The sequence below is a fragment of the Mustela nigripes genome, chromosome 6 (assembly GCF_022355385.1).
Source record: "Mustela nigripes isolate SB6536 chromosome 6, MUSNIG.SB6536, whole genome shotgun sequence".
NCBI lineage: Eukaryota > Metazoa > Chordata > Mammalia > Carnivora > Mustelidae > Mustela > Mustela nigripes.
The window spans coordinates 87849139-87876995 of record NC_081562.1 but is presented as its reverse complement, the minus strand read 5'-3'; the positions used below and the strand labels follow the sequence as shown (position 1 = coordinate 87876995).

Genomic DNA, 27857 nt, shown 5'->3' with positions numbered 1-27857 from the left:
ACAATCTTTTAAAAAAAAAAATTTTTTTTTAAACAGTAGAAAGGTCATAAAGTTGCATATCAGGTATAAACATTTTCATGAAAGAAACACCAAATCATATTTCAAAGTCAATGGGGAAAAACTTACATCCGCTATTATAAGTTAGCCTCATTACTTCTCTACTGCTGTTAAACATAGGCTCACTTGGGCTTACTTTTTTTTTTTTTTTTCAGTCCTCCTTAAGCCATAAGGAGCCCCCACGATAGTTAGAACCATCCAGCAAGTGCCCTGTGTTGGCCTAGTGAGTGATGACCATCCCCCCCTGCCTCGGGACCCCAGGTACTAACCGGTCATGCCCAGATAGTCAGTCAGCTCTTGGCCTGACAGGCCCTTTAAGGCCTCCAGCATCCAGACCACAGTAGATTTGCAACTTTCCACTAGCTGGGCCAGGTCGGCCCTATCAGCTACCTGAAGGGACAACAAGGGTTTGCAGATGAGAGGAGAAAGAGTTGGGTCTAAGCTGACATCTACCCCACCCCAAGCCCAAAGCCAAAGCCATCTCAAAGGTCTACCAAGCAGAGGAGCAACCCCAGACCCCAGGCCTGTCCAGGAGTTTGGATTCTCAGACTGTACCTGACAGCCTTGTGCAAAGTCATAAATCACCGCAGTGTAGAGGTGAAGTCCCTGAAAATGCATCTGAACTAAAGACTGCTGCTGCTGGGAGGCGTCCCCACAGACCTGAGGAAGAAAGGCGTTGGTTTGAGCAGCTGAGGTAAAGCGTGAGCTCCAAGCTGAAGACTGACCCAGTGTCCCAGAGAGCAGACTCAGCCCAGGGAGTAGAAAAGAGGAATATGATAAGGGCCACTGCCCTCTCAGGGTAGACTAGGCTGCTGGTGGGTGGGCTAGGCATAATCCAGAAAGTGAATTACCAAGGAGGGAGCTAGGGCTTTCAGATATTACCAAAGACCTTAGACTGCCAGTCTGCAGAACTACATTCCCACCCTACCTCTAGGTCTTTAACTCACCCCATCCTGCAGCTGCCGGAGGAGGGAGAAGTAGCCTCTGAGAAAAGCAAAGAGGCCCAGAACAGCATCAGGTCTGTAGCGCCTCTTGATGCCTCGCTCCAGGCCAGAGAGGAAGAACTGGCAGCTGTCATACAAAGCCCGCAGTGGGGGTGACGGTGCCTCCACACTGTCGTTCAGGAGAGCCGATGCCTTGATCAGAAGCTTGGCCAGTGCCTGAGATCCTCCCTCCCCAATCTGTAGCAGTTGAACTCCAAGCTGGCATAACTGGAGGCTGGTGGTCAGACTGGTGTTCCTTAGGTAATCATGGGCCTTCTCCACTACCCTGGTGGCCCTAGTATGGTGGCAGCTCCAGGAGAGGCGACGGCAGTGTTCCAGGGTGAGTTCCAAGAGACAGAGGGCCCTCTGGGGAGAAAGAGCACCAGGAGAACACCCTCCCTCGCCCACCAAGGCTTTGATCACATGTGTGGAGAGCAGGTCACCGAGGAAATCAGCATCTGCTTCATTCAGACCATGCCCAGTGGCATCGAATAGCTGATGGGCAGCCACCACTCGACAAGCTGTTGGAGAAGCAAAGTGGGGAACCTCACAAGGGGTACTTTCATCCTCTAAGAGCACTAGAAAGCTCAAGGCCTTCAGCCGAGCTGAAAGTGCAGCTTGCCGTTCCTCCAGGGCTTCTGCCACCTTCCAAAGCAGAGAAAAGCTGCCCCGAGCCACAGCCTCGTAGTCCTGGGGAGCAGCTTGGCGGGAGCACTGCACCAAACAGGCATGGAGGGGCTGAGCGAATCGGAGTGTGGCGTCTGGGATTCCCTGTGTAGCAATGTTCCGCAGAAAGATGAAGAGAATTCGTTCCAGGTAGAGAGGTGAGCGCTGAGGGGTGAACACCAAGTAGCCATTGCAAGCCAACTCTGCCAGTTCCAGCAGGCTCCCCAGGTGCTGAGGGCAAGCCAGCTTGGCCATCAGCTGCTGGTTGCAAGCCCTCAAGATGGCATCACAAGCTTGTCTCCTCTCGGCATCAGATCGGCAGCCAGGTGAACCAGTTGGAAGCTTGGACAGGAACTCCTAAGAAGAGAGGAAGATGTGATTGGGACTACCAAGATAGTGAAAGAAAACTAGAAATGAGGTTGCTCAGGAGAGGATCTCCTATTAACCTATCTCTTAAATAAGACAAAACCAAAACAGCTCATCTTGAGAAGCCAGGTGTATCCAGAACTAGACATCACCCCTACCTTGAAGTCAGGCAGCAATTCTTCAGCCTCCTTCGGGGTGCTTAGCAAGGTCCCAAAGTTGATTCCTTTGAAGCTCCTCATGGCGTTGGAGGGCTGGGGGAAAGGAGAAGGATTAGAGAAGGCGGAGAAGATTCTAAATGGAGTTAAATGGAGGACAGGAGAAGGGCTTGAAGGCTGCAGAAGGAGGCCAAAGAATCCCATCAGAATCCTATCGGGAGGGGCCGCCTGACTGCTCAGTTGGTGGAACATATGATTCTTTATCTCGGGGGTCTGGACTTGGAAAGTCCCACCATGGGTGTGGAGGTTACTTTAAAAAAAAAAAAAAAAAAAAAAGGAAAAATCCTCTCGGGGAAAAAACACACCATGCCAGGACAGTGGGCTCCCGTTATAAACGGACGCTTCCACCTTTCCTTCCTCCGGGTTGATCCCAGGTTTCACTACCCATCCCACCACCCCAACGCCCCACACCTGAGGCCTCCACCGAGTTCTGCGCCCACCAAGACGTCCTGAGTTCTCCCAACTTTCTCTCGCAGAGCCGCCTCCACCTTTCCCTCAAGTCAGCGCCGGAGACCCTCCCCACCTCACCTTGGCACGTACACACGTTTACGAGTCCCTCAGGCCTTATTGCCCCAGAGGTCGCTTCCTTCCCAAGTCCAGGACTCAGTAGCCAGTATGAGTACTCCGCAAGGATCCAAGATGCAACCTTCGTTTTCCGCGCCAGCCCCCGCCTTTCAAATATGTCCAGTCACCAATCAGCGAGAGCTTTGAAACGCCGGCGTGCCGCGCGGCGCTGTGGGAGTTGTAGTTTACCCGCTGTGCAGTCCTGTCACGTGACGCCGGGGGCGGGGTCGTGCTGCTGTGGGCGTTAAGGCCTCTTGGGGGCGTGGGTTTCCCCACTTTTCTGGCCAAGCCAGAGATCTCACCTATCCGTCGCTTAGTAGCTATCGGGAGGGCCAGCCCTGTACCTTCTTAAGGCTCTTCTTTATCTTCAGCGCTCAGAAAGTTTAAATTTCGAGAGAAGAGAAATAGGCAAGACGACAAAAAGAACTTGCTTGGAATTCACGCATTTTGGGTTACTGGGAAAATAGGGCGTAGCCTTTCCTGGAATTTTTAAAAAATATAATTTTCTGAGGGTACTGACAGGAGTATCACGGCGACTTCTAGCTCTCTGCCTTCCAGCCTTGCTCTTTATATCAGCTCTATCAACTGGATCGTATAAGGAAGATGGAGGGTCTAGCGCTCTTGATGGGTGTTGGAGGGTAGAGGGGAGGGAGGAAGAACCAGGAAAACTCATTCACTGGGATATTTCACAGTGCTTAATGGCCTACGGTGGTAAGTACTATTTCCCCAAACGTGCAGATTCAGTTAGCGCTGTTTCTTTCCTTCCTCCGCCAAAGAATTCAGTTCAAAAATTCAGGTCTTTCAGTTCACTTTTTCCTGAATTCTGTTGGATAATTCATCCTTATCCCTCCCTCCCTCCTTCCTTTCTTTTCCTTCCTTCCTTCCTTCCTTCCTTCCTTCCTTCCTTCCTTCCTTCCTATTTATTTATTTAAGTAATCGCTACACCCAATGTGGCACTTGAACTCAGGACACCAATATCAAGAGTGGCATGATCTTTTGACTGAGCCAGTGGGCACCCCAATCATCGTCTTTCTTCATCGTCATCAACCTCTTTTAGGAGCTCAGAATGGAGCAGAGAAGACTATTTTTTAAAAATAAAGACAAGAACATCACCAGAGAATCTCAGTGCTGGAATGATAATACTAATGCCGGTGCAAATGTATGTTATAAACATTACATACATAATTTTTGTAGGGTAAGGGACCAAACAGAGGTCTTTGTGAATGATGAATAAACACATTAATTTTCACACTACTCATTTTTTCTGCTTACACCTTAGCAGTTGGTGCTTATTTACGCGTTGTGTAGTGAGTGTTCTAGGACTTTTTTCCTATGTATTATATCTACTTGATTCTAAACTCCTTAAAGGCAAAGAATTTATCCTTTTTTATTCCTCTAATACTTCTTACAAAAAGTAGGAAGTTCCTTAAGTATAAGAGATTGATACATGCTGACCAGTATGAACCTGAGTCACAAAATTCAGTCCCTCACCTGAAACCCAAGCTTATAAAGAGCACAGGAAAGTGGAAAGAACTTTGAATTTGAGGTTGGACAGAGGGGCTGGATTCTAGTACCCGTTCCATATATTATCTGTCAAATGAGGATAGTAATATCAAGCCTCACTGCTTCCCAGGGATTCTGCTGTCCTCAAATAGAATAGCCTTGAAAAGCTTTCCAAAGGTTCTAACAGTGCTTCGCAGCCATTAAAAATTATGTCTTGGGGGCGCCTGGGTGGCTCAGTGGGTTGGGCCTCTGCCTTCGGCTCAGGTCATGATCCCAGGTGCTGGGATCGAGTCCCGCATTGGGCTCCCTGCTCAGCCAGGAGTCTGCTTCCTCCTCTCTCTCTGCCTACTTGTGATCTCTGTCTGTCAAATAAAAATTATGTCTTGTATGTACCGACATACAAAGGTGTCAGAGATACATGAATAGCTGTATAGGCTTCCTGAGGATGTCAGCTGTTTTAAAGAGAGAAAAATGAGATATACTGTTATGTTAAAAAAAAAAAAAAGTTGCAGAAGAGAATGATTCAACACTTTGATTCAATTTTCAAAAAAGATTTGTTAGAGAGAGAGAGAAAGCACACACATGTTGGGGGAGGGGCCGAGAGGGGGTAGAGTCTTAAGCAGGCACTGCACTGAGCATGGAACCCAACACAAGACTTTATCTCACAACTCTGAGATCGAACTGAGCTGAAACCAAGACTCAGACACTTAAATGACTGTGCCACCCAGGTGCACAATATTTAATTTTTATTTAAAAACAAAAACAATGGGGCACCTGGGTGGCTCAGTGGGTTAAAACCTCTGCTTTCTGCTCAGGTCATGATCCCAAGGTCCTGGGATCCAGCCCCGCATGGGGCTCTCTGCTCAGCAGGGAGCCTGCTTTCCCCTCTCTCTCTGCCTATCTCTCTGCCTGCTAATGCTCTCTGTCAAATAAATAAATAAATAAATAAAATCTTAAAAAAAATTAAAAGCAAATAAAAACAAACACAAAACAAACAACTGGGGCACCTGGCTGGCTCAGTCAGTATAGCATGGGACTCTTGATCTTGGGGTCATGAGTTTGAGCCCCATGTTGGACACAGAGTTTACTGAAAACAAAACAAAAAACCCTAATATTAAGTCTATGGATTAGACTCCGAACATTTTTAAAAAATATTTTATTTATTTATTTGAGACAGAGATCACAAGTAGGCAGAGAGGCAGGCAGAGAGAGAGAGGAAGGGAAGCAGGCTCCCTACTGAGCAGAAAGCCCGTTGTGGGGCTTGATCCCAGGACCCTGGGATCATGACCTGAGCCAAAGGCAGAGGCTTTAATCCACTGAGCCACCCAGGCGCCCCTGTAAAAAAAAAATTTAAAGTGAGGCGCCTGGGTGGCTCAGTCAGTTAAGCAGTTGCCTTTGGCTCAGGTTGTGATCCTGGGGTCCTGGATTAATACTTAAGATTAATATTTAAGTATTAATCTCTTAATACTTACGGAACTTCGGGCTCTGCATTGGGCTCCTGATCTGTGGGGAGTCTGCTTCACCCTCTCCTCCCGCTAGTGCTCTCTGTCACTATCTCTGTCTCTCTCTCTCTCAAATAAATAAATAAAATATTTAAAAAATTTAACGCAAATGTTAAGTATTTTTAAAGATTTTATTTTTATTTATTTGACAGAGTGAGAGAAAGCACAAGCAGGGGGATGTGGGAGAGGGAGAGGGAGAAGCAGACTCCTCACTGAGCAGGGAGCCCGAGCAGACTCGAGTCCCGGGACCCCGGGATCATGAACTGAGCCAAAGGCTATTGCTTAACCAACTGAGTCACCTAGGTGCCCCATGAAGTATCTTTATAACATTAGATCTAATCCCAAGCAAGACAAATTTTTGTTTGTTTTATAATTCTATTCGTGGTTCTGTGAGGAAATGGTGGCAGAAAATAATAAAATGGACAGAGAGAACCACAGGGTTGGGGTCAGGGAAACAGTGATGGGGAACAGAATCTAGACCTAGCCAAAGGGCCATGGCCATTAGCTGGGAAAAGCCCCTCCTCTTCCTGAGCAGGGAATTTCCAGGAAGAGATAGTCCTCCAGGCCTCAGAACCCAGTGCCGTCCTCATGACCCAATCCTCCTGCCTTCTTGTCCATTGGCTCCTGGTTCCTTGGGATGTTTCTGCTCTCCTCAGGATCACTTAAAAGTTCCAAATCAAATAATCATGTGTCCAGCTGGATGGGAAGTCAGAAAATTAGGAGCCTCTTAGTGAAAGATGGTGGTGTGTATCAAGTCTGACACCAAGCTGACCTTCCCACTTGAGGAAGAGGAAATGAGTTCAAGTGGAACATACTGACACCCTACTCAGCTGCTCACATACCCCAGAGCAGAAGGCCTCCCAAATAGCTTGATACTTCTATCTGGGCCAGGACCAAGGATAAACACTTCTGGGAATCACCCAGCAACTGGGATGAGTTGGAAAGTTCTATACCTCATGACAGGTCCATCCATTCATTCTTCTAACCAGATCTGGTTAGCCTCAGCTGGACTGAAAAAGTTTTAAAATAAAATATAAAAGCAAACACTTATGTGGTGCTTACACTGTGGGCCAAGTGCTGTTCTAAGCACTTAAATACAATAATGCTTTTAATCCTCAAAAGAGCCCTTTGGGGGTAGAGACTGTATTATCATCCCTACTTTACAGATGAGGAAACTAAGGCACAAACTTGAACCCAGGCATTTGGGCTCCAGTTCCATGCTCTTAACCACTTGCCTGTACGGCCTCCCAGAACAGCATCATAAGCAGTGCGCCCAGTGAATCAATCTCTCCTTTGACCCATAGGGGCAGATACCAAAAAGTGGACCAGATAGTGGAGGCCAAACACTTCTGGTCTCTTGCCCTTCTCCCAGGATGAGGCTTGAGATGAGGGAGCGAGGGTGGGTGGGGGAGGGCAGATCGGCAAAGACCCAGGGAACACAGGTAATACCTGTCATAGAAGGGGCACTAGGCAGGCAGCAAGAAGCCCAGTCACAGCGGATGCTTAATAAAAATATATTTAAGGCTGAATGGACAATGTCAAAGATGCCTTGGAGCTCTTAATTCCCTGTGCCTCTGATGAGAGAGAGTCCTTCCCACTCTACCCACCACCAACCCCTTTGGGGAAAGCTCAGCAGGGACAAAATTAAAGGAACCTCATTAGTCTGTCTCTTCTATTTCCTTATTGCCTAGGAATGTGGGGGCTCCCTCATGCTTCCATTAGTAAATAATTACTGTCATCCCAAAGACCAAATCACTAACTAGGTTCTGGACTCTAGTCTAGTAGACTTCCCAAATGGGCAGCTCTTGAAATGCAAGGTGTGAGCTAGTCTCTCCTCTCCAGATATGTACAGCCAGATATGTACAGCCTCAGCAGAGCACCTACTGCGTGTCTGTATAGATAGACAAAGGCAAAGAAGACACAACTTGCTCCGGTCCTCAAGGAGACAGCACTGTGGCAGAGAGAGATGGAGAGTCTACAAATAACTATAAAATATATCTACGTTCAGCTCAATAGAGCAGAAAGAGGAAGTGGAATTTTGCAAGAGGACTCTGTCTCAGCCTCAAGATGGGGGAAGGAAAATGTATCTGTTTTTCTGTATTTAACCTCAACTTCTATTCCCTGCAGTCTGGGTGGGGGACCCCTTTTTCCCCCCTTCACTGAATAGGGACCTGAGCCCCCCACTCATTCCTCCCCCTATTTTCCCCTGCAGAAGCACATCCACGCTGCATTCCTGTAGCCCTAGTTGATGTTATCTCTCCACACAGGTCGGAACTTGCAGGTCCTGGTACATCTTGCATCCTCCTGTCTGGAAAGTAGCTTGGGACCCAGGGAAATAGCGCCAAACCCTTTCCAAAAATGGGTGGGTCCCCCCATCTCCAGCTCAAGCACATTCCAGGACATACCCTTGAGCCTACCCTCCCTTCATCCCCACCTTTCTTAAGGCTGGCTCCGCTTTCCCTGAGAAGCCTGGGTTTTGGTGGGAGGAGGAAAGGGAGATAAAATCAGGTGAGGCAGGGAGGGGCCCACAGAACTGGTACTGTTTCCTGCCCTGATGGCTTCCTCACCCTCATTGAGGCTGGGTGGGGAAGAATCAGGTACAGACAGGGTGTCCCAGTCCCTCAGCCATTCGTTGTTCTCTCCCCTTGCTAGCCCTTTGCTTAGGTTTCCTGCAAGGATATGGGACACAGGACCTGGTAGCCCCAGGTGGTGCTAGAAAAAGGCAGAAGGTAGGTAGCATACACGTGCTGAGCCGCAAGCTCATTTCTGCAGGCAGGTCCCAGATCTGCCCCACCCGGTGGTCACAGAAGCAACTGGAGACCCTGGAATGTCTGTGCAGTGGCATGGGCATTCACCCTACATGCTCCAGAGACTGTCTCACTCTGGATGTGGAGCAAGGGTCTTGCTGGGCAACTAGAGACAATACCTGTTCCCAAGGTGACAAGATCTAGAAGACCTCAGAGCCTCAGGCACTTCCCACTCATTTCTGCTAAGAGGCTACAGCTCTCAGTTTAAGCCGGAGACAGTCTTCACAAGGCTAGAAATACAAATGCCTTCTGCGGGTGAGCCCGTCTCTATCCTCGAACTCTGCAGATTCCGACTCACCAGGAATTATGGAAGTGGGTGCAGGTGAGGATGAGTGAATCACATCAACAATCGATTAAAAGTGTTTATTTTTAAGTGGAACGGGGAGAGGGAGTAACACAGAGTCAATGTTTGGCCTTTTGTTTCTAGGCCATCATCCCCCACGTGCTCTCCAACTCAAAGCACTGGCAGGAGGGGCCCCAGGGCAGGCTGAGGGGCCAGAGAGTTGCAAAGTCAGTCACGGAGGGATCTGTACAACCCAGGAGAGGTGGGATCCAAGAGTCCTTCTCAGCCCCCTTGTTCTGGAACAGGGTTAGAGCTCAGGGGCATAGGGCTCCCCCGTGGGTGAGGGCACCCGCAGCTCGGCATTGTGCCTGACCACGGTGAAGAGCCCCACCACTGCCAGCAGAGCCATCACCATGACGGCAGAGCAGATGCTGAACATGTTCCGAGTGCCTGTTTTGTGATCGCTGTCATGGAGAACCAGGAGCCCCAGGCAGGCCAGTAAGTGCAGGGGAACCCGGAACCAGTTGAGTACGCCAGCTTGCTCTGTCTCTGGGATCACCTTTCTCCGCAGGAAGCTCATGCTGGGAAAGTAGAGCCCACAGGCCAATTCAATAAGTAGAAAGGCTATGAAGGACTCCACTGGATTCTCCTGGCCTGGGCTGGTGGAGAAAGTCAACATGAAAAGGGAGAAGACAACGATGAGGACAGCAAGGGACAGTAGGTGCATGGGCTGAAGGTGGTACCTCTTGGAGGTAGCGATGCGATATAGCGAAGAGCCAAGCAGGCTGGCAGCCATGAAACTGGAGAAGACAATGCCCAGTGGAGCCCCATGTGGGTCCAGCACAGGCGTCCAGAGGAAGACAAAGATGAAGATAACACTCTCGAACAGGGCCTGTATGGTACCTAGCAGCAGCACGCGGCGGTCCGACAGGAGGCAGCGGAGGCCTCCAGCACAAGTCCTTGAAAAGGCACGCTGCCGATCATAGTTCTCTCCCCAGTTATGAAGGGCCAAGGCCCCAGCCAGAGCCAAGAGAGGGATGGCAGCCACGAAGGGCGCTACTGGCCCCAGTCCCATCCAGCAGGTCACAGCTTCAGCTGCCACACCTGCTACTACAGCCAGCACATGGTTCCAGAAGGCAGCTCGGGCAAAGGTAGCTGGGATCCACTCAGCAGGGAAGTCATGGCGCTCCATGTGTTCGTGGATGTACCAGGCCTCAAAGGCCGAGAAGAGCAGGGCCGTAGACAGCCCACCCAGTGCTCGGCCCATCAGCAGCACAAAGTAATCCCAGGAGAGTTTGGTTAAGCAGCACAGAGAGTAAGTGAGGGAGAAGAGGACACAAGACTTCTTGCGACCCAGCCAATCCACAAGGGAGGAGGCCACCAGTCCAAAAAGGACTGTGGAGGCCAGGCCACAGACATAGAGGATGGCAATCTGACCCTCCAGGAAGTGGTAATGCTGATAGAGTTTATAGAGGTAGGGGGCCTGGAGCCAGTCAGCCGCCAGGGCCAGGAAGTAGACCTGATAGAAGTCCAGTTGAAACCGAAGGAAGGAGGGGTTGCTGCAGGCCCTTCCAGGGGGCTTTGCCCTGCATCTTGACAGTTCCAACCCGAGGCAGGAGGCCAGGAGGACCACAAAAGCAAGATAGGCGGTCACCAGCATGGCGGGCCCCCGGACGACCTAGAGAAGAAGGGGGGCTCGTAATCACATCCATTGCCCAAGTAGCACGTGTCAAGGGGCTGGGTGTCTAAGCAGAAGTCAGCTTCACTCCCCCACCCCCCCAAATGCATTTCCCCACCCCTCAACTCCACTCCCCTAGAGCTCAGACCGGAGGGACCAGTCGGGTGGGTGGGAGGAGTGGCCCGCCAGAGTAGGTCTCCTAGGACACTGTGGGGCAGGGAGGGGTAAGAGGAGAGCGGAGAAGATTGAATATTCGCCCCACCCTTGCCTGGCATAGCGAAGAGTGAGTCCCTCTAATACACTAATCCCATAATCCCTGCTCCACAAATTAAGGGGGTGCTGTCCTCTTCCACTACACCTTTTGCATACTTCTACTACCCCCCAATCTCTCTGGAGAGCTCGTTTTTAGCCTCAAAGTCTTTCCATTTGTCGAGGGCATCCCTCCCGCCCGCGCAGGCCTCCTGAGTTGCTTCACGGTCACGCGCGTGCATCTCGGATTCCCGCTCCTCCGGGTCATAGGCACCCCCCGGCGCCCCCTAGCCCCAGCCCAGCGCCGCCACACCTGCTCGCACCTCGCCCAGACCCCGTCTCACCTGCTGCCCCGGTTTGCGGGGACGCCCCGGACACGTCCGGCTCCAGGCCGCCCGGCCGCCCTACCCACTCTACCTCCGGCTCCTACTCCGGTTCGGGTTCCAGCAGCGCGCCCGCCCCTCACAGCCTGCTTCCGGGAGCCGGGTAGGCCTCTGGCCGCCGCCATGATGGCCCCGTCACGTGACGGGGTGAGGCGTTCAAGCCCCGCCCCTTCTCCGCCCCGTAGTGCTCAAGATTGGCGCCCAAGTAGCCAAGCCTGCGGTAAACTGGCCTCGTCCGCTGCCTTCCCGGGACACCCGCTACTTCGACTCCCCGGTACCTGCGGGGCTGCCCCGAAATAAAGACCCATTTTCTCTCTCCCTCCGCGACAGAGAGAATGCCCGCAGTCCCGCAGACTCGTTGTCTGGAGCATCCGAAGGAACACCGCTGCCCTAAGCCAAGCCGGCTCCCCGGTTTTCCTCCTCTCTCACTATAGTGATCTCCAGGCCCGACGTCAGGATGGCCCAGACACCTGAGGGAGGTAGTGTGGTGTTAAGGACTTGGACTCCGGCATGAGGACGGGCTAAGGCTCAAATCCCACCCCTGTCATTTACCACGGCGTGGCCTTGGACAAGCCACACGACTTCTTCGACTTCTTCATGTCCCAGTTCCTTTGCCTGCCGTCACAGGAGAGAAGTGCCCAAGTAAAAAAGTCTAAAAAAGGGGCGCCTGGGTGGCTCAGCGGGTTAAGCCTCTGCCTTCCGCTGGGCTCGTGATCGCAGGGTCCTGGGATGGAGCCCGCATGGGGCTCTCTGCTCAGCAAGGGGCCTGTCCCCGCCCACCCCACTCTGCCTACTTGTGGTCTCTCTCTGTCAAATAAATAAATAAAATCTTAAAAAAAACAAAACAAAACAAAACAAAAAACCCCAAGGCTAATAAAGTTCAGCCCTGTTCCTGAATGCCCACTTTTACCACCACCAGCTGTGTTACCTTGGAGAGGTTATTTTCCCTGTACTCCAGCCTTAGTAGTATCTCCAATGGCTTTCCATCTCACTAAGCATAAAAGCCAAAGTCTTTATAATAACCTACAAAACCCTCTGTCCCCTGTTCCTCCGCTACTTCTCTGACCTGATCTACAGTTCACCCTCCAGACTCTCTACTCCATCTGTATTGGCTATCTCCCAGGCCTTTGCATACTGCGCCTTGAAAGGTTTGGTTTCTTTTCCAAATACCCACAACAGTTCTCTGTTCAAATGTCACCTCAGAGAGGCCTTCCTCGGCCATCCTGTTTAAAACAGCAGCAGCACCACCTCCGCTAGTTATTTCCCTACTGTCCTTCTAGCCTCTATTCCCTTTGCTGCATCTTCTCCATAGTACTTAAAACCATCTGGCACACTATATATTTTACTTACGTACTATCTCTTCTCCCTACAGATTTTTATCTATTTGTTCACTTGTATTCCCAGTACTTAAAACAGTAATTGGGGGGCACTGCATGGCTCGTTTAGTTGGAAGGCACCTGACTCTTGATGGGGGGAGGCAGATACCAGCCCCATGATGGGTGCAGAGATTTAAAAAATAATAATAATAAAAAAGTTATTGGTAAGTAAAAATCATGCAATAAATATTTGATGAATAAATGAGTAAGCGAATCCATATAAATTAGTCTAAAAAGTGCTGGCCCATATTAGCTGGTAACACTCATCAAACAGTTACCTATCTATGCATCTAAACTCTGTTTTAAGAATTCCTGGGCCATCTGCTATAGATTAATTATGTCCTGTCACAACAACCCATAAGGTAGGTACTATTATCCTTGACAGTTGGAAAGCTTAGATAATAGGCCCAGAATCTCATGGTAAGAGGCAGAGTTAGAACTGGGACCCAGATCTTTCCAGTTCCACATTCATGTGGTTTCTGAGAAGATCAAATGAGTTCACTCATTTGCACAGGTGATATACTATACTAAGGCTTGGAGGGTAGAGGTGGGAGAGCCTGGGATTATATTTTGAGAAATAGTTTGTTGTTGTTGTTGTTGTTTTAAAGTAAGCTCCACGCCCAGTGTGGAGCCCAACACGGGGCTTGGACTCATGACACTGCGATCAAGAGTCCAGTGCTTAACAGATTGAATCACTCCAAAAAATACTTTCTTATGACAAAGTAAACAGCTAAGATTTATATCCTGCAAGTTCTAGAGTGCCTTTATTCCTAACTGGCAAATCCTACAGAGTAGAAAGGAATAGTCATTCCCATGCATTCGTCTAGAAACACAAAGACTCAAAAACCATTTCCCCAAGGTCATTCAGTGAGTGAGAACATAGGGTGGAGGTCATCCTGAATGAAGGCAGAAGTGGAACAGGACGGCTTTACATTCCTGGGTTTCTGTTCTCCAGGAGGGAGGCCAGTTTTCTCCCATTGTTGAGCTACATTTTGCTCAGAAGCACCTGGCAGAGAGAGACTTACAGCAAGATTACATTATTTTGGATTATTTTTGCACATTGTGGGACCTATTAAAAATCATTTAGTCTTAAGTCTCCCCTGTCCCCTCAGAACTGAGAAGCAGAGCTGGGAAAGGTCCTAACATGGGAAATATGCCAGCAGAGGACTAGAGGGAATAAAAGCCATCCTGTAAGCACAGCCTATCTCTAGGACATGTTTCTAGTAGAGAGAAAGGAGGACTGAGGTCTGTGTATTGAGGAGTTCTGGTTTTCAAGGAAGGTGGGAGGATGCTCTGGGAAAACTAGGAACCCTGCTCACCAGAAGAGCATCATGAAAACTTTTATTATGCAAATGTTCAAACATACACAAAGGTAGAGAGTATAGTTCTATGAACCTCTATATGGTTAATTCAATAATATTAATTTTTTCACTTTGTTCCTTCTTCTCCCTTCTTTCTGTCCTTTTTTATTTGCCAAAATATCTAAAAGTAAGTGAATCCAGATAAATTAGTCTAAAAAGTGCCGGCCCATGTTAACTGGTAACACTCATCCAACAGTTAAATCTGTTCACTTCACTCATACCTCAACATGTATCTCCAGGAAATAAGGCCCTTTCCTTGCATAACCTAACTCCAAAGCCATTTTACATCTAACAAAATCAATACTGATTTCTTGGCATTGTAAATATACAATCCATAATTAAAAGGCTCCAACTCTAAAATGGTCTTTTTACAGTTGGGTTGTCCAAATCAGGAACCAAACAGTGTCCATGTGTTCCATATAATAGTTGTCCTTTTATTATTATTATTTATTATTATTATTATCTCTCCCCCCAGCCATTCAGTAGTTGAAGAAGTTGAGTCAGATTTCGTTGAAAAGATTCCACATTCTGGATGTGACTTCTCACTTCTTCGTTGTGTCATTTAAGTTGTTCCTCCATCCCTGATATTTCCTGTTGAATGGAAGTTAGTTCTATAGGTTTGATATGAATCACATTCAGCTTTTTTGTGTGTTTGTTCCTTTGTTTGGCAGCAGTCTTTCATGGGTGGTGCTGAGGGCTTCAGATTACATCACATCTAGAGTTAGACGGTGGGTGGTTGTGCCCCTTTTAGTGATGGTAAGACCTATTAGTGGGGTCGGGTGGTGACAGATTGATTCATTATAAAGCTCCCCATCCACTGTCATCTTTGGTTTCATCCATTCATAATTCTTGCTTTGATCCATTATTTCATTAAGGGTTGCAAAATGATTTTTCTAATTCCATATTTCTTTTATATTAGCTGGAATTCTTCAGTAAATGAGAAGTTTTCTCCACCACTTGGCTATCCTGAAATATAGTTTATATAGGACAGGCAGCGTAAATGCTTAATTCTTTTTTTTTCCCCCAAAGACTTTTATAAAAGTAACCTCTATACCTAATGTGGGACTTGAACCTACAACCCCAAGATCAAGAGTTGCATACTCCACAGATTAAGTCGGCCAGGTGTCCCCAGTTCTTCTCCTTTATTGCTGATTTTCAGAATAAGAAGTTGGAAGAAGGGGCACCTGGGTGGCTCAGTCGTTAAGCAGCTGCCTTTGGCTCAGGTCATGATCCCAGAGTCCTGGGATGGAGCCCTGCATCAGGCTCCCTGCTCAGCAGGAAGCTTGCTTCTCTCTCTCCCACTCCCCTGCTTGTGTTCCCTCTCTGTCAGATAAATAAAATCTTTTAAAAAAAGAAGGTGAGGGGCGCCTGGGTGGCTCAGTGGGTTAAAGCCTCTGCCTTCGGCTCAGGTCATGATCCCAGGGTCCTGAGATCGAGCCCCGCATCGGGCTCTCTGCTCAGCAGGGAGCCTGTTTCCTCCTTCTCTCTCTCTGCCTGCCTCTCAGCCTACTTGTAATCTCTGCCTGTCAAATAAATAAATAAAAATCTCTCTCTAAAAAAAAAAAGAAGGTAAAAGAAACATCATTTTTAAAAAGTTTGAGCTTAAAGCTGAGTAGGGATAGATTGCCTGGATCATGGACGGGGAAAGGAAGGACTATTCTGGTAGCTGTGTCCGGCCCTTACCCACACCAGTGCTTGGGACATGTGTGGGACAGACAGACATTGGAGGATTCACTGTCCTGGACCTCATGCAGCAATGAGAGAGGCATGACGCAGGCATGGTGTGTAGGTACCTGTAGGACCTAGGGAGAGAGAAGGCAAATATGGAGAGGCAGAAAAGGAGATAGGAAGTAAAAAAAGGGGGCGCCTGAGTGGCTCAGTGGGTTAAGCCTCTGCCTTCAGCTCAGGTCAAGATCCTAGTGTCCCGGGATCAAGCTCCACATTGGGCTCTCTGCTCAGCAGGGGGCCTGTTTCCCCCACTCCCTGCTCCTCTCTACCTGCCTCTCTGCCTTGTGATCTCTCTTTGTCAAATAAATAAAATCTTTTTTAAAGAAGGAAGTAAAAAACAAAACAAAAAACAGCTAGACCCAGAAGACAGGGAGGGAGACAAGGACAGAAAGGGAAATAGAAATGAAAGACATGGAGAATGAAATGTACCAGAAGCAGAATAGGATAGAAAAACAGAGCGGGGCATGCAACTCTTGACTTCGGCATCCTGAGTTGGGCGTAAAGCTTGCTTTAAAAAGAGAGAGAGATGTATAAGGTGAACTGAAAGACCAAGAAAGCAGATAGAGATGATGACACAGATTGAGACAGGGAAGGGGGAAAGAAAAAGACATATATGTTAAATAAACTTTAAATTAGATGGAGAAGGGTGCCTGGGTGGCTCAGTCGGTTAAGCATCTGCTTTCAGCTCAGGTCATGATCCCAGGGTCCTGGGACTGAGTCACACATCAGGCTCCTTGTTTAGCAGGGAGCCTGGTTCTCCCTCTCCCTCTGCCTGCCACTTACCCTGCTTGTGCTCTCTCTCTCTGTCAAATAAAAAAAAATATTTAAAATTAATGAATTAATTAGATGGGGAAATGGAGAGCGAAATAGAGGGATAGAGAACGGGGAAAACTGATGTAGAGACAAAGTTAGGTGAAAGCAGAATGTCCCAGTGATAGAAAGAAGGAAGTAGAAATGGAGGGAGTGATATAGACAGAGAGAGGAAAGGTAAACAGAAGGCTACACAGAGATAGAAAGGAAAGAACAAAGGGTCCCAGAAAAGGAGGCTGAGAAAGAGAATACTGAAACGAAATAAAATCTTTTTTAAAATTTTTATTTATTTGACAGAGAGAGAGAGAGAGCGCGCGTGAGCACAACCATGGGGAGTGGCAGAGGGAGAGGGAGAAGCTGACTCTTCACTGAGCCGGAAGCCCCACATGGGGCTTGATCCTAGGACCCTGGGATCATGACCAGAGCCAAAGGCAGAGGCTTAACCGACTGAGCCACCCAGGTGCTCTGTGAAACAAAATAAAATCTTAAAAATAAGGGGGGTCACTTGGGTGGCTCAGTCAGTTGAGCCTCTGCCTTCAGCTAAGGTCATGATCCCAGGGTCCTGGGATCGAGCCCCGTGTCAGGCTCCCTGCTCAGCAGAGAGTCTGCTTCTTCCTCTCCCTTTGCCTGCTGTTACCCCTCCTTGTGCTGTCAAAAAAATAAATCGTTAAAAAAAAAAAAAAAAAGAACACTGAAACAGACTACTGTCAGAGGACTTGAGGAATGTGGAGAGGAGCTTAGGGGCTCTCAGGTTAGGGCCCAGGCCTGGGCAGATACCTGGGGTTTTTACTTCCAGCTTCCTCTTGGTTGCTTCTCCAAACTCCCATCCCCACCCCCAGGGACCTGGGATTCTGACTAGCTATGTGGATGGGATCACTGGGAGCCTGAGTCCAGGGTTCCCAGCTTCCCTTATCCCATGCCAGATGAGCATGGATGTAGCAGATGCGATTACTGATGGAAGATTAAGGTCATGAGACTGTGTGAGTACTCAAAGATTTGAAAGACAAGACATCCAGGCAGAGAATGCTAGGTTCCTAGAAGCAAAGTACCAAGAAGGATGTCATGAGATCCAAGGGGAGGGAAGAGCCAGGAACCCTCTGCTCAGCATTCTCTTCTGGTCCTAGAGCCATTGACCTTCTTTGCCCCACTCACGGTGGGAGGTAAGGGATCCAGAGACTTTTGCGTCAGTCAGGGAGATGGGTGGAGGTCCAGGGGGCAAGAAATGTCCCCTGGACCAAGAATCCCCTCCTGATTCTGGACGAGGAATGCACCTTATCCACAAAAACTACAGAGACAATGAGCCAAGAAGGATCTCCAGCAGAGGTTGACTAGAGGAAGAGAACAGCCAACTTGCTCACCTTCAGCGGCCATGACGGAGGCTCTGGGAAGCACGATTTCCATTCCAGAAGTGGCAGAAGAGGATGTTCTGGAACCAGGGGAGCATACCCAGAAACTAACATCAAAGTGGATGCACCACCTCTCAGGTACTGAGCGGGGGAGGCTGGGTCTCTGAGCAGCCTTCTGTCTCTACCTGCCTGGGTGAAGGTATTTAGCTGATCCCTATCCTCACTCCAGAACTTCTGCCTCCCCCCAGAGGAAGCAGTTGGCCAAAGGGCTCCAGGAGCCTGACAATCTCTCAGGAGGCGGGGGCAACAGCCCAGCTAGACTATCAGACAGTGCCTCTGAGAGGTGCGTTGTCCCCTGAAGCAGTGGCCAGTGGAGCCTGGAGGAGCCCCTCGGCCACAGCCACAGTTGTCACTGCAGCCCAGGCAGGAGCTGGGACAGGCAGCTTGGCCTTTGAAGCAAGGGTAATTTGGGCAAGGTGAGCCGTGGCCGCAGGTCAAGTGCGGACCAGTGCACAAGCTGCAGGAGCTGTATGGACAATTCAAGGGAGGGCAGGCAGGGCAGGGAGAGCAGGAGCAAGTACAGGGTGGGCCAGGGAGGCTTGGACAGGAGGGGCAGGGGGCTGCATAGGAGGGATAGGCGGTGCAGGAGCAGGTCGGAGGAGGACAGCTAGGGCAGGGGCAAAAACAGACAGAAGGGGGACAGGACAGGCAAGGAGAGGCTGCTGCTGGTGGGCCGTGCCCAGAGGGTGGAGGGGGCTGTTGGTGGGTGGGTTTCTTGTTCCGAGGTCCCAAGCGTAGGCCGAGAGAGAAGTCCATTTAGCTGCAGGAGTGGCCAGGCTGGGGGCTGGGTAAAGGGAAAGGCAGGGGTGAAGTAGGAGGGGCAGACTAAAAGAGGCAGGGGTGGGGGCAGGATTAAAAATCTAAGACTCGCTGAGCCTTTGCTGATCCTGCTTGGAGCTCAGACCTCCTCAGCCAGCCCTCCCCTTCAAGGCCTGCCCAGGGATGCTCTCCTAGGTTGCTACCCTCCACGGAAAACTCTCCAGCCAGTCCCAGCGCAGAACGCCTTGAATCTGACACTCTCGCTTTCATGCCTCCAGTCCTTTGTTTCCACTGTTCCTTTTGCTCTGCTCCAGTGCTCTTTTTCTCTTCTCTGCCTGGTGAGGTTCTCCCATCTCTGAAGTCTTCCCCTTTATTCAATCAAAATGTTTTTTCTTGAGCTCCGGACACTTGGGGACTTGACACCTGCCTGGGTAAGGACCCCTGCCCGACGTGCTGCTCTGGCCCTGATGGCCACTGGCCCAACAGCCAGACCAGCTGCTTCCAGCTCCCAGACAGTCCCCAGGGGATTTAGGGAAGCAGCAGCAGCAGCAGCAGCAGCCTCTGCAGCAGGTCTGTCTGAGACACTGAGCCAGGGATGTTGGCGGGAGCTGGCAGTGAAGGGAGGATGCTTAGGTTCTGGGGATTTCCAGCCAGGGCAAATCCCAGGTGTGGGGGTGGGGTGCCTGGCTGTCTCTGGAAGACTGTATTATTGAGGGCTTATCGTGTAGCAGGTAGTGAGTAAGACAGCTAAGTTAACTCTTTCACAAAGCTCCTGTGAAAGTGAGGGGTGGGGCAGGGTGGGAACCAAAACCAAACCAGTAAATAAACAAATACAGGAGCTGATTTCAGAGCATGAGAATAGCTGTGGGAAAGCCAGGGTGCCCTGATAACAAGGGGCTCAGAGAGATGGGTCCATCGTCCATCGGCAGGAGCAACTAGTCAACCCCCAAACTGGCAGGTATGACAGCACTTAAAAGTTTGCGGGGAGGGGCGCCTAGGTGGCTCAGTTGTTGGGCGTCTGCCTTCCACCCAGCTCATGATCCTATGGTCCTGGGATCAAGCCCCGAATTGGGCTCCCTGCTTGACGGAAAGCCTGCTTCTCCCTCTCCCACTCCCCCTGCTTATGTTCCCTCTCTCACTGTCCAATAAATAAATAAAATCTTAAAAAAAAAAAAAAGTTTTGGGGAGATACAATCTGTAAAGCCCCAGCAGATCAAGGGGGAGCTATCTGAGGCTGAATGTATCCCAGGTGGCTGGGCTATGGAGAAAAACAAAACTGAGGAGGGGATAAGGAATGTGGGAAGTTGTAGTATCAAATTTGGTGGTCTGCGTTGCCTGGTGGCTCAGTCAGTTAAGCATCTGCCTTTGGCTCAGGTCATGATCCCAGAGTTCTCTGGGATGGAGCCCTGTAGCGCATCAAGCTCCCTGCTCAGCGGGGAGTCTCCTTCTCCCTCTTCCCCTCTCCAGACTTGTGATCTCTTTCTCTCTCTGTCAAATAAATAAAATCTTTAAAAAAATTAAATTAAATTAAGTGGTCAAGGAAAGTGTCACCAAGAAGGGATATTTTAGCAAAGGCTTGAAGGAAATGAGGGAGAGAGCCAAGGAAAGATCTAGTGGAAGAACATTCAACAGAAGGATGGGGGTGGGGCAGAGGTGGCGACCCTGGTGGGACTGGGGGTAAAGGAGAGAGTCCTAATGGCACAGGTAGGGAACAGGGCAGGGCCCCCAACACGCAAGGCCCTGGGAACCCCCGCAGGGGCTTGGATCTTACTCCAGTAAAAGGGAAACCAAGGAGGGTTTTAGGCAAGAAAGTGTATGGGTCTTCTTGGTCTCACTCCTGACCCATGATTAGAACATTCTTCCTGTGTATTTGGTGTAACCACTTTGGAAAACAGTTGGGCATTATCTAATAGAGATTGCCCGTAGGAACACTTTGACTCTAAGGTTTGGTTTGGCTTTTTTCTTTTTAAAAGATTTTATTTATTTATTTATTTATTTGACACAGAGAGAGCGAGAGTGAGAGAGCACAAGTAAGCATTGCAGCAAGCAGAGGGAGAGGGAGAAACAGGCTACCCACTGAGCAGGGAGCCTAATGTGGGGCTTGATCCCAGGACTCCAAGATCATGACCTGAGTGAAAGGCAGACACTTAACTGACTGAGCCACCCAGGTATCCCAGTTTGGCTTTTCAAGTAAGTTCTACACCCAATGTGGGGCTTGAACTCACGACCCTGAGATCAAGAGTTGTATGCTCTACTACTTGAGACAGCCAGTGCCCCAGGACTCTTAATTTTTTTTTTTTTTTTAGATTTTTTTTAAAGGTTTTATTTATTCATTTAACAGAGAGGGAGAGTTCAAGCAGGGAGAGCAGCAGGCAAAGTAGGAGGGAGAAGCAAGCTCTCTGCTGAGCCAGGAGCTGGATGTGGGACTTGATCCCAGGATCCTGGGAATCAGGAGCCAAAGGCAGACGCTTAACAAATTGAGCCACCAGGTGTCCCCCAGGACTCTTAGTTTTATAGCCTGGAAGACCTCTTGCATGTATGCCCTGGAAAACACATGCAAGAATGTTCTTAGCCAGGGGTGCCTGGGTGGCTAAGTGGGTTAAGCCTCTACCTTCAACTCAGGTCATGATCTCAGGGTCCTGGGATCAAGCCCCACATCAGGCTCTCTGCTCAGCAGGGAGCCTGCTTCCCCCCTTCTCTCTATGCCTGCCTCTCTACCTATGTGATCTCTGTCTGTCAAATAAATAAATAAAATCTTTAAAAAAAATAAAAATGTTCTTAGCCATGTTAGTTATGATGAGCATACTGAAAACAACTCAAACATCTCCCAACAGTAGGATAAAAACATAAATAGTGATATATTTATGCAACTGAGTACTATGCAATAATAAAAAGGGAGTTATGTGCAACAACTTGGATATGTCTCATAAACAGAAAGTTGAACAAAAGAAGACACAAAAGAGTAATACAGTGTCATTTCATTTACATAAACCTCAAAAACAGAGAAGATTAAGCAATATTGTTTAGGGATGCATACATAGGCGCTAAAACTATAAGGGAAAACAAGGAAGGGACCCCTGGGTGGCTCAGTTGCTAGGCATCTGACTTTGGCTGGGGTCATGGTCTCAGTGTCCTGGGATCAAGCCCCATGCCCCCATGCCAGGCAACCTGATCAGTGGGGAGTCCACTTGTCCACTTGTCCCTCTGCCCCTCTCCCTGCTCTCTCTCTCTCAAAAGATAAATAAATAAATAAATAAATAAAATCTTTTTTAAAATGCAAGGAAATGATTATCACAAAAGTCAGGATAGTGGTTAGTTACTTCTGAGGGGAGGAAAGAAATTATGGGAAGAGAGGTGCCTGGGTGGCTCTGTGGGTTGAGCCTCTGCCTTTGGCTCTCCTCAAGCCCAGCATCCTATTGGGCTCTCTGCCTCAGCAGGGAGCCTGCTTCCCCTCCCCCTCTGCCTGCCTCTCTGCCTGCTTGTGATCTCTCTCTCTCTCTCTCTCTTTCTCTCTCTCTCTCTCGTCAAATAAATAAGTAAAATCTTAAAACAAAATAAAGAAATTATGGGACACAGGGAACTTCTGGAGTGCAGGAAATACTATTTCTTTTTCCTTTTTTTAAGATTGTACTTATTTACGGGGCGCCTGGGTGGCTCAGTGGGTTAAGCCGCTGCCTTCGGCTCAGGTCATGATCTCAGGGTACTGGGATCGAGTCCTGCATCGGACTCTGCTCAGCAGGGAGCCTGCTTCCTCCTCTCTCTCTCTCTCTGCCTACTTGTGATCTCTCTGTGTCAAATAAATAAATAAAATCTTAAAAAAAAAAAAAAGATTGTACTTATTTACCTGGCACAGAGAGAGACAGAGAGAGAGGGAACACAAGCATGGGGTGTGGGAGAGGGAGAAGCAGGCTTGCCATGGAGTGGGGACCCCAATGCAGGGCTGGATCCCAGGACTCTGGGATCATGACCTGAGCCAAAGGCAGACGCTTACGACTGAGCCACCCAGGCACCCAGGGAATACTATTTCTTGACTTGGATGGCAGTTAAATAGGTTTTTGGTTTGTCCCAGTTTATCTGTACCCTGTTCGTAATGTATTTATATATTCTGCCTAGAAAGAGAAAATAAAGTATCACTTTTTTTCCCCTCTGGTCCATGCCACCTCGTTCAGATCAAGATGCAGAAGTTAGATACTTTCTAGCCCACGTATCTATTTTTTCCACCAGATCTTAAGCACAGCGACTTTCTCTGTATTTCTGGTACCTATCAGTGCCTTGCACAAAGCGGGTGATAAGTGTTTGCTGAACTGGATTGAATTTCCCAAGTCTCCCATCCCATGGAGAGAGGGGCAGCTGCGGAAGAGGAGGGTCCTGGGATCAAGTCCCACGTCGGAATCTCTACTCCACAGAGAGCCTGCTTCCTCCTCTCTCTCTGCCTGCCTCTCTGACTACTTGTGATCTCTGTCAAATAAATAAATAAAATCTTAAAAAAAAAAAAAAAAAGAGCGCTCAGGACCACCAGGACCTGGGTTCCCATTTTAGCTTTGCCACTTCCTAACTGTGCAATCCGGGCAAGCTGCTTAACTTCTCTGATTCTCAGCTCCCTCTTCTGTGAAATGATAACGTGGGATCATATCTGCCACCCCTCTGGACTGCGGTGTGGGTTAAGGCACATGCCTAGCACAGTGCCTGGAACACAGTAGGTGCTCAACAAAGGATAGCTTCCCAACCCCCTGGCCCCAGCCCCACATCTTTTCTTCAAAGGAAGCTACTAGATATCAAGCTACTAGAAGCTACTAGAAGCAGCCAGATATCAAAGATAGCCCCAGAGAGTGGGACAACATCTTTGGCGAAGGCCCCTGGAGCTCAGGTGGATCTGTGGTCTGGTGGAGAGCTGGCAGACAGTGGGATCCAACGGAAGCTGAACTGATCCCAGGCAGTTGGTGGGAGCTGGCTGTGGAGATAGGACACCAGGGTTCTGGGAGTTTCCATCTCGGGGAAGTCCCAGGTGTGGGTGTGGGGGTGCCAGTTCGGCCCCACCCAACACTCTGGCTCCAGGGAATGTGGGCACAGGGAGGAAAGTGGGTCAGAGTAGGGCTGGAATTTAAGCCCATTGGTCCCATTACCTCTTTGCCAGCTCCAGAGGAGGCAGGGCCACAAAGGAGCCTGCTCCTTCCTCCAATGGGCCTTCAATTCCTTATCCTCAGAAAGGAAGAACCTTGGCACCTTGGTGTCTAGCCAAGAGGAACTGGAAGCCCCCCAGTGGACAGAGCAGAGAGAACCCTCTAACTCCTGGATTGAGGGTGTACAAAACACTGCTACACCCACCCACATGACCACTGACAGACCCCGGGAGCTCTCCCCTCACATGGACTCCAGACAACTAGACCTGCTACTCATTCCTGGGAGTGGGACAGGTCAGGGCTGGATCAGGGAGGGGGAAAGGTGCATGGCAGAACAGCTTGGAGGAAAAGGCTTTTCTGTCTGGTGAGGCTCCAACTAGGCAAACACAGGAATCCCTTACCCTGGGGGATCTGCCAGCAATGTGGGGCCTTGTATTCTGTGTATAATCTGAGGCCTAAGCCTGTGGTTTCCTCTTCTCTATCTGTGCCTCTATTTCCCTTTCCGGGAAAGGAAAATCAAGGAGGAGAAATTTCCGGAGGAGGAAATCAAGGAGTTACCAGGTGTCCCCGGGGCCCCACTGTGGCTTTTAGGAGGTGCTTATCATCTCTCCCTTGTACTGTATCAAAATCCAGGTGGGGAACAAGAGTGGAGGGACCCTCTTCTTTCCCTGGGGGAGAGGGTGGCTAGGAGCCAGTATCCTGTTTCAGGCCCTTTGCACATATTCTTTTGTTGCCTTCCTTTCTCTCCACTCATCAGTTTTTCCTAGAAGCCTTTCCTGATCTCCTCAGCTGGGGGAGGTCCCCCTATTACCCCTCTCATTGTGCCTTATGCCTCTGCGCACTACTTATTACTTGCAATTTTGCAGATTATTTGGTAAACATCTGACTCCTTCACCAGATTTTGAGCCCGCGGCTGCAGGAACCATCTCTGGGTATTCCCAGGGTCTAGTAGAGTGCTTGGCACACAGTGGGTACTTAAAGAAGATTTCTTAAATTAACGAAGGATGCATGTTCAGGGAAGAAACTCCTAGAGTTGTTTAGGCTAGTCCCCCAGTCTTGTGTTTCAAAATCAAGGCCTTATTCCTGGTGATCTGGGCGGCACTGGGGGCCAGGAAGGGCCTTCCACACACAAAGTCATTCACCAGGAAAGCCGACAAACTGGCAAGCAGAAGAGGCCTGGTAAGAGGGGTGGAATTGAGCAAGCACTCAGGACAGGGCTGGCACCAGCCTTGGCACGGGGCAGGTCTGAGGGAGGAGGTGGGAAAAGAGGGGAGGAAGGGAAAAGAGAAGACACGTGTTGTACAAAACATGTTTTCATCACACTCTCCCTGGGTGCCCTGGCCTCCAAGCTCCAATGGCACTTCCGTGCCTTAATGATGTCCTTGGGGGCTGTAACATAGCTCCCCCACCTCCTGCAGACATCTGCCAGCCACCTCTGAGCGAGGCATAGGATGTTCTCCCCAGCACAAGTGTGGGCATGGGATAATTACCCATTCAGTGTCCTCATGCTGGTGGGGGGAGGGGAGGATGACAATAAGAAGTGAGGCAAACAAGAACAGTCCGGGCAGGTGGGTCGGATGTCCTGTCCTCTGTATCTCTCCTTTTGGTCTTTGTGATGAGGGAAGCAAAGGAAGCCTGGTCCTGAGGCGCCCAAGAAATAATTTCTTCAAGTTGCCAGGGTGACCCGGTGGAGCAACCACAAACAGTAAAGGCTTGAAATAGGGATGACAGAAGGGAAGAAGAAACCAGCTTCCAGAGTAGGAGGCCCTCTTCCCAAGTCTCCTGCTGAAATCCCTGGACGGAACCCTGGTTCCATTGCAAGACGGAGAGAAGAAGAATCCGAACCCCTCACAATGCTCCACTTCCCTGATCCCCAGTCTGCTGGCTTTTTGTTTTGACTTCCAAACAGACCCCAGTCATTGGGTCCCAGGGAGGGGCGGGGGCGGAGGCGCGGCAATCCCGAGGGGAGGGGCCGGCACAGGGCGGGTCTTCCCGGGCATCGCCCCCTGGCTGCAGTCCTTGGCTGGGGACGGAGCAGGCCACCCGAAGGGAGGAGCCACAGTTACCAAAGGCGGATGGATGGACAAACACCACCAGAGACAAAGACAGAGGCAGACAGACAGACAAACCAAAACAAAGAGAAGGGCAGAGATAGATGAGATGGAATTTTAGACCTGCTGACCCTTTCCAGGCCACCACAAGGGTTTGGTACCCACTGCCCCCTTTAGCTTCCTGGTCCCCAGCTGCTACCCCAGCTGCACAGTTCTAGAGCCCTAGCTCTTGGCCTCTGGGACCAGCCTCTGAGCCCCTTTAAGAAGGAGAGTGGGGAAGAGTTGGGAGAGGAGATTTCCAGCAGGAAGAGTGTCATGGGGGTGGTGCCTGGTTCTGTGTCAGGATGCCCGGCCAAGGGCCAAGGAGGGAGCGGTGCCCTTGCCCGGTCATGAGGACAGGAGATTCATTCACTGTAAACCAAGTACAGATGTGTTGGGACAGGGAGGGGGAATTGGGGCCACATTCACAAACCGCACTTGGGCCCGCCCTTCTTCTGACCGCCGCCAGCATCAGGACAGGAGGGGTTAACTCCGTAGCCTCCTGGCAGGATCCCTGCCACACAGGCCTGCGCCATCCCACCCCAGCCTGGATGCCTGGGTCCAATTCCCTGACACTCACCCCTCCCGCGCTGCTGAGTGCTGCTCCCAGGGTAACCAAGCAAAGTCAACAGCAGCCAGGCCACCTGGGGACGGGACCCTGGAGTACCTATTCCCAGTTCTTTCCACCCCTGGAGTGAAAGGGAGGGCCTTGTCTGCCCCCCCCCATTGACGTCTCCTGTTCTCCTGAGAGAGCCACAGCACGCCCCTTCTTTCCCCCTCTCCGTCACCTGACTCTGGCTACCAAAAGTGGCCTTTCCTAAGAGGAAGGACACCTGGCCCCCGGGGTGGCAGTGAGGACAGAGCAGAGTAATTTCTGTATGGAAAATGTGATGATGTGATCAGGAGCCCACGTCCCCAGTGCTGGCCACCCAGGGACTGTTGCTGGGGGAAGATCCTTTGGGTGCGTCCCTCCAGCCCAGCTCAGCCCCTATTACTGCTCCCCTTCTCTCCTTTCTCACTCCCACCCCTCGTGCCTATGGAAGTGTTTGGGGTCCATGCACAGAGCCTGGATTTCAGACCCCTCCTTTTCTCTCACTCTGCCTGCAGTAGAATGGAGACAAACCCCTGGGTTCCCACTGTTGGCCTGAGACTCTTTGGTGGTCATGCTGAAGTCAGACACACACACACACACACACACACACACACACACACAGAGTCAACAACATTCGTGGCGCATCTACCAGGCAAGCAGGCGCTGGTTAAGGCCGACACACACCCTCTGCTTAGGCTTTCTCCCTCACACCCAGCCCCAGGCTCCTCCCACTCCCAGCTACAGTTCCTCCTGCCCTCTTCACCAGTCTCTCCCTTTCCAGATTCAAGGTGGGGACAACATTGGCAGCCAGGGACCCAGGGACCCTAAATCCTGGACTCAAGGCAGGGTGAGAGGAGGAGGTCTTCCACAACCCCTCCTGTGCCTCAGCAGCACCCCCCCCCCCCCCAATCCCACTAGGTAAACCAGTTTGTTCCTGGCACCAAAAGACGACCTGGGATAGGCTAGGGGAAGTGGAGACTACCTTGACCTGCAGGTGAAGGCTGAGCAAAGGGTAAAGACAGTGGCATTTGCTTCGTACCCCGCAGCCCCATCACTCCACCCCCGGAGATAAAGCTCCCATCGTCTCCCCTCGGGAGTTAGCAGAGATTGGCTTCACTGAACCACACAGCCGGGCCAGGGAACCCAACCAGTCCCCCTAAATGGCAGGAAGGGGAAAAGTGCCAGAGAGAAAGGGTGGCATCATAGGCCCAGGACACTGACCTCTTCTGCCAGCCTTGCCCAGCCTCCTGGGGATGGAGCCACGGAAGCCCAGCAAATGGGAGGGGCAGAGACCCAGGCGTCCGGGGCTGCCCCGCCCAACCCCCCTCCCACCCACTCCCGCCCCCCAGCCCCAGGGCA

General features: G+C 50.2%; 3 protein-coding genes across 12 annotated transcripts in view; all 3 read right to left on the bottom strand.

Annotated features, from left to right (window-relative positions):
* Positions 1–2951, bottom strand: part of ESPL1 (extra spindle pole bodies like 1, separase) — a 23383-nt gene extending 20432 nt beyond the window's left edge. For both annotated transcript variants that reach the window (XM_059403229.1, XM_059403230.1), the window contains exons 1-5: positions 2816–2951; positions 2231–2323; positions 1005–2063; positions 613–717; positions 327–447 (exon numbers count right to left, since the gene is read on the bottom strand). In XM_059403229.1, the coding sequence (XP_059259212.1) occupies positions 327–447; positions 613–717; positions 1005–2063; positions 2231–2311 (1366 nt within the window). In that variant the 5' untranslated portion in view covers positions 2312–2323; positions 2816–2951. The remainder of the gene's footprint in view (positions 1–326; positions 448–612; positions 718–1004; positions 2064–2230; positions 2324–2815) is intronic.
* A 6056-nt stretch (positions 2952–9007) lies between these two features.
* MFSD5 (major facilitator superfamily domain containing 5) lies at positions 9008–11407 on the bottom strand. The gene is made up of 2 exons (XM_059404871.1): positions 11218–11407; positions 9008–10624 (listed from the first exon to the last, which is right to left on the bottom strand). The coding sequence occupies exon 2, from the start codon at positions 10604–10606 to the stop codon at positions 9254–9256; it is 1353 nt and encodes a 450-aa protein (XP_059260854.1). The 5' UTR covers positions 10607–10624; positions 11218–11407; the 3' UTR covers positions 9008–9253.
* Positions 11408–13964: 2557 nt separating this feature from the next.
* Positions 13965–27804, bottom strand: LOC132020717 (sperm mitochondrial-associated cysteine-rich protein). 9 transcript variants are annotated; one of them, XR_009405069.1, is made up of 4 exons: positions 27720–27801; positions 17890–17984; positions 15677–15795; positions 13965–14959 (listed from the first exon to the last, which is right to left on the bottom strand). XR_009405069.1 is itself a non-coding variant. In XM_059404870.1 (2 exons), exon 2 carries the CDS (start codon positions 18691–18693, stop codon positions 18193–18195), a length of 501 nt encoding a protein of 166 aa, XP_059260853.1. In that variant the 5' UTR covers positions 18694–18721; positions 27720–27794; the 3' UTR covers positions 18077–18192. The 9 variants fall into 9 exon arrangements, 1 of the variants encoding a protein (XP_059260853.1); XR_009405070.1 differs by having other exon boundaries at positions 17890–17957; positions 27720–27795; XR_009405065.1 differs by having other exon boundaries at positions 17890–18062; positions 27720–27762.
* Between the last annotated feature and the right edge of the window lie 53 nt (positions 27805–27857).

Bases quoted from the DNA above. Each gene is read 5' to 3' on its own strand.
- MFSD5 (XM_059404871.1), bottom strand. From the start codon at position 10,606: ATGCTGGTGACCGCCTATCTTGCTTTTGTGGTCCTCCTGGCCTCCTGC.
- LOC132020717 (XM_059404870.1), bottom strand. From the start codon at position 18,693: ATGGACTTCTCTCTCGGCCTACGCTTGGGACCTCGGAACAAGAAACCC.